Below are 10,638 nucleotides of genomic sequence, written 5' to 3'. Positions count from 1 at the left end.
GCGAAATAAGAGAAAGTGTGATTTCTCAAATATTTTTAATAATTCCTTGTTTTGAATCCCACATTTAAACAGTGTTGTACATTTCATGTGAACAGACTGTTGTTATTCGATGGTAGGAAGGACGACCACTTTGTTTTTAATATGAAGAGATGGCTTTTTGGTCACGGTTTTCATACGACAATATCTATATTTCGTCTAATACCAACGTTTCGAAACGTTGGTATTAGACGAAATATAGATATTGTCGTATGAAAACCGTGACCAAAAAGCCATCTCTTCATATTGTGAACAGACTTTAAACATTTGAAACGTAGCTAGCGCTACTGGCATTTGGTGGCGGTTTCAGACAACAAACAGTTTTCACGGGACTGACTGCGCCCCAACTAGCGAATCGTATCCGTTAATTAGGGCAGCTGACAGTTGGCAAAAATTACTCGAGGGAACGCTGATTTTTTGCATTCTTTCGATAAGAACAAACAAAAATTATAATGCGGTTCACGAAAGTTAGCTGTTTTCTCCCATTTTAATGTTGATTTTTGTGAAAGAGTATGTCATTAGGGTTCCTTTTGCGATTAATTACTTTTTTGAATAGTTCCTTCACATAAAATAGGAAATGGATACTCCATCGGAAAAAAGCTGATGAAGCGCAAGCATACTACGTTACCACTAGCTAAAAATCATTAGATAATGTGATTGAATACATAAGAGATGACCTCCAAGAAATTAGCAACTAACACAAAACGACACAAACTAATTGATGCTGAATGGAAGAAGCGCCATATCTAACACATTTATTTCATTAAAAACATTCCGGAATATGAATTCAAAAAATAAAGTTCCGTTGGATTTCATAGCATGTTTTTTTTCTAGATCGCCACAGGAATCAACCAATGAGCCCCTTGAAATCAATGACTTTCAAACGTCAATCACTTTTTTGACTTCCAGTTTTGACATAAGAGTGTCTTTTAGTTGGGTCATTCCCCAACTAACAAACACCCTGACTTGCGAACCTCCAACTAACGAATTTGCGCTGTATATGCAGTTTCTCTTTAATTAGATTAATTAGACGTTTTCCTGGCAATTCAGCGGTGGGTTTTATTAACAAATTCGTTTAGCTTTGCTCCTGCGAACGGAAAAACCAAGCCGGTGAACATCTTTCATTAATCCGATTCGTTAGATTTTGTCGAACATCACGCCCTAGCAACCAGAGATACCAGGTGCATAGATTATTCTGCGTTTCACAGATTTTCAATGAGCCTGTAAGAGACGAATGACCTTAAGGTTAAAATGTGCTATAATTAAAATTAAAAAAATAGAAAATGTGCCTGTAGATTGCATTGAAGCACAGATTTCTAATTTTTGTACTTCGTGCTACACTAAAAAACTAAAAAGAAATATTAATTCACCTGGTGGTGCAATTGTGCTTTTCTCAATTCTCCAAACTATGACTCCCTGGCTGGATCACAGACTAACAGACATAACACTATGAGGGAATCCCCTCGAAAAACATCGATCCGACCATTTTTCCAGACCATTAGCTCCACCTTTTATTCGCAGTCCCAAACACTCATTTACTGGTGGGTTACCCCTCAGATTTGGGAACAATATTTCACTAGTGGTCTAGCCCCTATATGCTTGTTCATATGTCAATGGCGCCATAATTTCAAATGTGGCCACAGTCCCAACTACAAATATATTTAAAATGACCGGTTAAGCGGGCGAAGCTTTGTTTTTGAGTGGTATGTCTGTTAGTCTGTGGCTGGATGTTCAATATAATTGTAAAAATGTCTTTTACATTTTAAATACACTTTGTACCCATACACAATGGCTCGCTAGCCATGAATCTGATGACCACCGTGTCGGCGAGACACAAAAAATATTACATTTAATTAGCCTAATTAGCATTAGTTCCATGTTATCTTAATGCTAACAAGTTTTAGTTACGCGGGGATGGAAACCTCACGAACGAACCACTGCCCAGCTTTGGTGTGCGCTGTGATATAGTGGCATATATTTGAATTTTAAATTGCAGCCAGAATTTCTCAACTGTTATACGATATTTCAATGCTGGTGCATATCGTAGTTTTTTCCCTTTACAATTAGGCCAACAGTCGATTTGACAGCGTTTGACGTGTGTCATCAGCATTATTTTTCACTTTCTGCTCGTTTCGTTCGTTCAATCAGTGAAGAAAAAATCGAAATTTTCGCGTTCAGGTAAAACGGATATGCCTAGTGCTTGCTTAAATTCCAGTAATTAGTGGACAGTGATCATATTCAAGTAATTATTGTGCGACAATTAAATGCTTCAATTGTGCGTATCTTATGATAAAGTTTTTTGGCGATTAGGTATGAAAGTTGGCAAAACAATAGCTTTGTGGTGATGGATTGAGTTTGTTTTGCGCGAGGTCGCAGTTTTTTCCACTGATAGTGGTTGCAGCGAGGAACAAGAGATTTCGAAAATTTTAGTGGAAATCATTAGTTCGCTTTAAATATGTATCAAAGCGCCTGCAGTGCTGCTGCTGGTGGCTGCTCGGAACCAGAACGAACCGATCGGGATGGGCTGATATCGCATGAATCCGCTGTTGCTCCAGTGGAACATGATTACAGTGGCTTCGATATTGTGAAGGCTACTCAGTACGGTGCCATCGGAAGAGTGAAGGAACTGATCGAAGCAGGATGGGACGTAAATCAACCGGATAGTGAGACGGTCACACTGCTTCATTGGGCAGCCATTAACAACCGGAAAGACATAATCAAATATTTTCTGGACAAAGGTGCGATTGTTGATGCGGTTGGGGGAGAATTGAATGCGACACCTTTGCACTGGGCCACTAGACAGGGACATTTGGGGGCTGTTGTGTTGCTGCTGGCAGCTGGAGCAGATCCAAGTTTAAGAGACGCAGAGGGTTGCTCCTGTATACATTTGGCCGCACAGTTCGGTCACACGGCACTAGTTGCATACTTTATTGCCCGCGGTGTAAATCCAGACCTGCAGGATCGGGGTGGAATGACTGCACTTATGTGGGCAGCTTGGAAAATTTCTGCCTTGGATCCGGTCCGACTTCTACTAACACTGGGCGCAAATCCGAGTCTCGCAGATCACACCCACGGAAACACAGCCTTGCATTGGGCAATTCTGGCCCGCAATGCCACGGCCGTCAGTACACTTATGTTGAAGGGTAAATCAAGCCTTGAAGTTCCTAACCTTCGAGGTGATACTCCGCTCACCATGCTGCAGCCGCACCTGGGTTCCATCTGGATCGGTTCCAAAGTTTCGGAGAAAGTCCGTGAATTGACCCAACAATCTCAGCGCCGAAATCTACTTGTGCGTTTTACCTTGGATAAGCGTTTCCGCTGGTGGAGTATGATCGCTACGCCGTTCCTGGTGTTCTACTTGGCTGGGCTAATATTCTGTGCCGAGACGCTAATCATCATCAAAGTATTCCTACTCGGTTGCTTGTACGCCGTTTCACACACCGTCGGACAGACCTTATTCGATGAAACGCTGATGGCATTGCTTCCGCTCAGCGTTTACATGGCCACCAAGGCGTGGTTCTACGTCACTTGGTTGACCTATATTGCACCGACGGTGTCCTTCCTGGCTTCGGTTTCGTTCCTGACCTGCAGTGGTGTACTTTGGGTGTGCTTCCTGAAATCATGGCGAGGTGATCCGGGCGTTATTCAGCCGACCCAGGAACAGCGATTCAGGGTAAGTAGAGACGGGACGATTTATTTCTCATGTTTTATGGTACGACTATTCTGCCGTTCTACGCATAATTGTCCCATGTATATAGGCAATCTCATAGAATATGGGACAATTAAGCTTATAACGGTAATATTGGTGTTTCAGAAGATTTTGAGCCAAATTTTTGTTGTTAAAGTACGCTTTGAAAATCATCCGTTGGTCTAGTTGTCGCAATTAGACTTACACTTCAGCAAACTTCGATAGTTTTTTATGCGAAAGCAATTTGTGCCTATGCGAATACTGACATTTCGCAGGGTACTCTGGTATTTTTCGATAGTAAGAGGTTTTCATATCTATGGACCTTTGCAATGTGTCCGTTCTAAAAATTTAAGGATGTCCATTTTTATTGACGTTCTACTACTGTACATTAACCATGCCTACATGAGCCCGCAATCTCACTAACTTAAAAACCTTTCGTTGAGTTACATATTAGTTGGCACTAATAATTAAATCGCGATCTCAAAGGTCCAACAGCTCATCCTATGTTTCCTAGCGCCTAGGTTAGACCATTCTCATAAAAAACTCATACACTAGACAACAAGTCTCAGGGCACTATATCTGGAGACTGGATTTAGGTCTTTTGGCATAAAGACATTTGGTGTAAGCTCATTTAGCAAAACAAACATTTGGCATAATGGTTATTTGGCATAATTTTAAGAATTGATCGCTCAGAAGCTCAGTTGGGCTAACGGACATTTAGCATAATTTGTTTTATATCCAGGGCAACATGCATTTGGCATAATTTTTAAAAGTTATCACACTGACGATTACCTTGATAAAACACATAAATAAAATGTCACTTTTTAAGCTTGGCGAAACTCAATATGGATAAAACTGTTAATTATCGTCTGATTCAAAGCGACGGGTTGGAAGAATAGAATGTTTTGCAATGTATATATAATTCGAAACAGTCTTCCCAAATGAACATCGTACGCAATGTTCGCTCTGGTTCTGTGCTCAAATTAAACCCACACTTCGTATGCGAACTTAAATATGCTTCTCGCATCCGAACCACGGTCCGCGCGACCATTCAAGAACACAGGCGAATATGCGAAAGCGACAAACACGTTAACATTGAAACACTCAGACACTTTGCGATCATCTACACGCCCGCGATCTCGCAACAATGAAAACACCCTTGTGAAAGTTTTACCGTTTATAAAATTACAAACGCGGTTTTAAGAGTGACCCTACAAACGCCTGTTTTCGTGCGTTCATCACTCGGTTACGTCCGGAAGTCCTTAGCAGCTTTGGTCGGTGCCATCAGTTGGACCAATAAAACGACGCTCATATCCACTAGACAACACGTTCCATGGCGACACGACTGGGAACTCATCTGATATGGAAGCATTCACTCTCTTCTTGCATCTGAACCGTAAACCGAAAATTAAGTATCAGATTCACGGTCCGCGAGCGATCAGCCAAGAACACACGCGAATATGCAAATGGACACACGGTTATAAAACCAAATTTTTACATGCGAAGTTACATACCCCAATCGAACACGTTAACGCACAAGCGTTCGAGCCCCACGCGATGATACACGCGATCGTGAAGTCACGGCCCGCTGAAATTGGTCTTAAGTAGTGTTTTAGTGAATTGATGATAATATCAATAATCTGTCGGTTGTCACGGTAAAGATGGACACGTCTATCGATACTAAGACACATGTTAGTGAACTCGGGCGATTCGTAGTTATACTGCCTAAGCTCGACCCTCATTAACAGAAGACAAAGATTAAGCCCGTACGATATTAAGCCTCTTCTAATGCCACTTCTAGTTTTCCGATCTGTTTACTTCACATTCTTGCTCTCACTTGAGTACTATGGCTCTAATTTTCATAACTTTCCCTACCCAGTAATCTCTAGCTAATTGAATGTCGTTAAAATGTAAAAAAAGAAAATATGACTAACATAGTCGAAATAAAAAACGAAAAAAGAATATCAATAAATCTCACTAAACAGTAGTAACTACACAAACTCTGTTTTAAATACCAATGTAATGCAGCAAATTTTTCTGTACTGTCACATGTAATCGAGTTGATCATCTGAATTTTCATAATTTGTTCCGTGATATATGAAAAAACTCGTTTCGATGGATTATGCATCAGATTGGATGCGTTCTAACGATACCTCTCTATTACATTCCAGACCATAATCGAACTATCGGAACGCGGCGGTGGAGGCTTTGAACCGTCTGCATTCTGCTCAGCCTGTTTGGTACGTCGTCCGGTTCGCTCGAAACACTGCTCGGTGTGCGATCGGTGTGTGGCACGTTTCGACCACCACTGTCCTTGGGTAGGAAATTGCATTGGTAAGTGTTTAACTACTTAGTGTTGTAAATTATTGACAAGTGAATCTGCATGAATAGGCGCCAAAAATCATAAATACTTTATGGGATTCCTCTGGATGCTGATGATCATGTGCTGCTGGATGCTGTATGGAGGAGCCAACTTTTACGTCCAGGCTTGCAACGTCAACATGGATGAAGGTATGTCTGCTAACGTTAAGTAAACAAATGTGGTGAAAATTCATTGTTTCAAGTTTTGTCAGGTTTGTGGAACGCGATGGTGGCCATCGGTTCATGCAATCCGTGGGTAGGTTGGGTGACGGCCAATGCACTACTGCACATGTCCTGGGTGACTGTTTTGACCATCTGTCAAACCTACCAGGTCGTTTGTCTGGGTATGACAACGAACGAACGAATGAACCGGGGCCGCTATCGACACTTCCAGGCGAAGGGCGGCAAAAGTCCTTTCTCTCGAGGTCCGATTCGCAATCTGGTTGACTTTATGGAGTGCAGTTGCTTTGGGTTGGTGCAGCCGCAGCAAACCGATTGGATGCAGTATTTTGATTTCGATAAACACGTGGAGCACGAACCACTGTTACGGCCGGATAACTTTCAGTACGTCTGAGCGGAAACGACGGCAAAAAGTTGTGAAAAAACGAGCGAATCCGGACTCGATATTGGGACAGGAATTGGAACAGGAACTCAAACGGCATGTGATCGAAGGGATGCTCCGGAACGGACTGAAGAGCAAACTGATCTAGCGGTGGTTGTTTAGAAGTCGAATTTTGGCGCAGTAAATCATCCGGTTTGGTTTGTGCGATGTTTATTCTATTTTTAATTAGTTGATCGCAGGCAATCGGCTAGTGCTGGGAGTGTTTGAAGCCATCCTTGTAAGTATTTGGCTTCCGCTTTAAAGTTATTTAAATAGAAAGTGAAATTGCTTTAGCTATACGGCAAAGGGTAAAACCGAAAAATGTGCTTAACGAGTGTAGAACTGTAAAAGATTGAAAAAAGAAAGAAGAGAAAGTTAAACAAGAAAAAGACACAAAATATATATTTGGTATATATACAACAAATGTTAGGGAAAGCAGTTAAGCAATAGAACTACAACTATTATATCCCGTTAGATAGAGAGTAAACGTTTCCAAAAACTAGCTTTTACGACAGATTAAGCATTGTGCGCCCTTTCATTTAATTTGTCAAGTAACACTACCTATCAAATGTTTAGGATTAATAAGCTGTTAGTAAAACTTCTAATTGTGTACATAATGCTCCTGAAGTAAACATTTTACGTAAGATCAACCATATTTGGTTGTTATTAAGAATAATGGTATTTGAAGTATAAATGACAGTCAGTTTTCTTACTAAGCGTGTTCGTTTGAACAATTGAACGTCATTTCGAGTCATCTGCTGGCAAACTATCCATGCTTTCTTTCGCGCTTTAGTTGCATTGAAGTCTGTGTGGTAAAATCAGTCTCGTTTAGCACTATTATATGGCGCAGCTTTTTAAATATACCAATACATCTTTATCGTTAGAATGCAAACTGTGAAGTAAGTGTTACTGTATCTAACCTGGCATCGTATTAGTATTTGGATATAAACCTACGATTGTACGTCGATTCCCGGTTTACCATTTCCCGGAAAACCATTTTCCGGAATGTCATTTCCCAGAAAACCATTTCCCGGAATGTACCATTTCCCGGAAAACCATTTCCCGGAATGTACCATCTCCCAGAATATCATTTCCCGGAATGTACCATTTCCCGGAATACTATTTCCCGGAATGTACCATTTCCCGGAATACCATTACCCGGAATGTACTTTTTCTCGGTAATTATTTATACTATTGAAATCTAAAGTAAACATGTAATTTGAACTTTAAGAACAAATCCAGAGCTATGTTGACTTACATATATGGTATTCTATAGCATTCAAAATCTTATCATTTTATAGAAGGCAATATCATGAACAATCCACTAGAGATTTTGAGCCGAGTTTATAGAAACAGTCAACAGTTTTTTCGGCATTTAATTAGCAAGGGACTGGAAGGTGAAGTATATTGGCAAGGTGTTGAAAGGAGAAAGTTTAGAAAAGCGTGGAAGGATCATATATGCAAGCTTAGAGCTCACCGGCGACTTAACCTTTTGTCTGCTACCGTAGGGGTCAGGGTCTTTTGGCATTAGAAATGCGAATCACCTGAGTCTACGGCATGTCCGAACAAGCGTAAAGTAACTTGTTACTTCATGCTGTCGGAACCGACTGAACAGCCCAACGAATCATGTGTTTTTTACCTTCCAAGATGTTTGTGGACCTGCATACACGTGGCCTGGTTACATATAGAGAATTCTGGTTTCTAAAAACTTTAATTATCACGAGCGTTTACAATTAACCACTTTTTTCGTGAATGGTCTTCCAGAGGAATGGGTTAAATTTATCGTCGAAATCAAAAGATTTCATTTTCGCCGTTACAGAAGAGTAATCTTGGATTTGTTAAATTATTTTAACAAGGAATCCGTGAAAAAGAAATATTTTTCCTTTTGTATGAGTCATTCCATTTACGTATATTTAGATGGAACACCGAGAGAGCTACCAACTTTTAAACTAAACTAACCTATTCTCCTCTATTCTTTATTTCACATTATTCCGCGACAAATAAAATTTACAATCAAGATATGATAAGCTTTATAGATATTGATTGAAAGTGCTGGAATAAAACATGATGACATTCTTCTGCATTCCAAGTTTTTGTTTGGTTCGCTTGACACCTTATCTTTGCTCTCTGATCATATTAATAAAAAACAAGCTCTCATAAACCAATAAAGTACCAGAAAACCGACTATGCTTAAAAAAGGCAAAGTCTCAAAGAAGATTGTTATGAATTATTAATTTCCAAAAAAAGTATTCAAATTTTAAAGAAGACAAATTCAAAAATATTTTTCATGATTCGCTCATCTCCAAAAGAAGGCGAATAAGCTCATAGAATAACAATTATAATTCAAAAAGTTATAACCCCACAGAAAATCCTCCCGATTTTCCCACCGACTAAATCGGTTTGCGTCGGCACAATCGGCCGACTATGCCACCAATTAATCGGTCGATTGTTGCTCCGACTCTTATGGGGGTTTAACATGGACGTCAGCCGACGCGACAACCGATTAAATATGACAGACGAAATCTGTTGAAATCGCTCTATTTCAACCAATTAAATCGATCGATTAGTTGATAGTTTAAAACTGGAACCAGATTCACACATATTAAATCTGGCGATTAATACGGTGACGAAAATTGTCCACCGACGAAACCCAACTTGGTCGTTTAAATAATCTGTCGACCTCGAAGCACCCGTTTTCGTCGGTCGACTGTGAAATTTATGAACTGTCAAATTTTCTAAGGGGAAGGTATGTTAGGACCACTAGTACTTAAATCCAATAAAACACCAAGAATATTTTGAAAGAGTACTTAAAAGAATGTGAAACTACATAGAAATAGAAAGTACATATAAATCAAAAACATGCCAAAAATAACGACAAGGAAGCATGCATGCATAAGAAAGAAAAACCGGATTTTTTAGATGCTCCATAAAAATCCCAAAATAAATATATCTGAAGCATTGTTGATATGTTATTCTAACTTACATTTAAAATCAATAAAATTCCAAACTACTTTTTATGTTCTAAAATAGAGAGAATTTCGTAGTTTGTTTGACAATTGCTGCGTAGCAAGTGTAATCAAAATGAGTGGTGGCAAGGTACGTGGTTTAATTTATTTTCCGGGAAATGGTATTCCGGGAAATGGTTTTCCGGGAAATGGAACATTCTGGGAAATGGTTTTTCCGGGAAATGGTACATTCCGAGAAATGGTTTTCTGGGAAATGGTACATTCCGGGAAATGGTTTTCCGGGAAATAGTACATTCTGGGATATGGTTTTCCGGAATATGGTATACCGGGAAATGGTATTCCGCGAAATGACGTACAACCAAACCTACGACTCGTGTAAATCCAACTCTTCCCTGTCTCAGGCAGTAAAACATTCTAGAAATTCAGTTACCAAGCAAAACACGGGTGTATTCCGTTTGGCGTAAGACTGGTTGTACCTGCGAGTGATGTGGCTATTAAATTTATTCCGTTCAGAAAATTCAACATACAACACATCAATTTATGTTAAATAATGGTACTCGATATCGCGCATTAGGGTATTATTTAACATTTCCGTTTTTTCAGATCTAACTACAGAATTGTCCACTTCAATCAGACAGTACAACGAAGAATAAAATAATGACTTGTCCGAAAATGTTTCAAACAGCATCTCTTCTTGCTGTTTCGTACCTGTTGGTTCGATGTGTTAATAAAAGACCTTTTTTCTTCTGTCTCTTTACAATTGCTTTCAATTCGTGCCGAGATTTGTTCGGTTTAATTTCAATATTATAATATTTATAGCTAAGAAACGAGAACAATTTCAAATTTATTGACTAAAGTCTGACTAATGACTAATGCTGTTGATATTAAAAACAGTGATTCTATTAAATAAACAAGCTACCAACTTTTTAAGTTTCCTATAGTTTTCTTTTTCAATTTTTATAAAAAGAACGTGCATAGTACCTTTC

The 10,638-nt window shown here is 39.5% G+C and overlaps 1 protein-coding gene across 2 annotated transcripts; it reads left to right on the top strand.

Moving 5' to 3' along the window:
• The first annotated feature begins 2,151 nt into the window (after positions 1–2,151).
• Positions 2,152–7,402, top strand: LOC131689047 (palmitoyltransferase Hip14). 2 transcript variants are annotated; one of them, XM_058973796.1, is made up of 5 exons: positions 2,152–2,278; positions 2,347–3,709; positions 5,896–6,058; positions 6,116–6,235; positions 6,289–7,402. In XM_058973796.1, exons 2-5 carry the CDS (start codon positions 2,492–2,494, stop codon positions 6,657–6,659), a joined length of 1,872 nt encoding a protein of 623 aa, XP_058829779.1. In that variant the 5' UTR covers positions 2,152–2,278; positions 2,347–2,491; the 3' UTR covers positions 6,660–7,402. The 2 variants fall into 2 exon arrangements, with proteins under 2 accessions (XP_058829779.1, XP_058829780.1); XM_058973797.1 differs by having other exon boundaries at positions 2,154–3,709; positions 6,298–7,402.
• The last annotated feature ends 3,236 nt before the right edge of the window (positions 7,403–10,638 follow it).

The sequence above is a fragment of the Topomyia yanbarensis genome, chromosome 3, assembly GCF_030247195.1.
Source record: "Topomyia yanbarensis strain Yona2022 chromosome 3, ASM3024719v1, whole genome shotgun sequence".
In the NCBI taxonomy this organism is placed as follows: domain Eukaryota; kingdom Metazoa; phylum Arthropoda; class Insecta; order Diptera; family Culicidae; genus Topomyia; species Topomyia yanbarensis.
Note: the sequence above shows the minus strand (reverse complement) of the source record. Positions and strands in the feature narration are given on the sequence as shown.

Coding starts and splice junctions, on each gene's coding strand:
- LOC131689047 (XM_058973796.1), top strand. CDS start 2,492: ATGTATCAAAGCGCCTGCAGTGCTGCTGCTGGTGGCTGCTCGGAACCA. Junction 6,059..6,115: donor TTGGGTAGGAAATTGCATTG/GTAAGTGTTTAA, acceptor CTGCATGAATAG/GCGCCAAAAATCATAAATAC. Junction 6,236..6,288: donor CAACGTCAACATGGATGAAG/GTATGTCTGCTA, acceptor CATTGTTTCAAG/TTTTGTCAGGTTTGTGGAAC.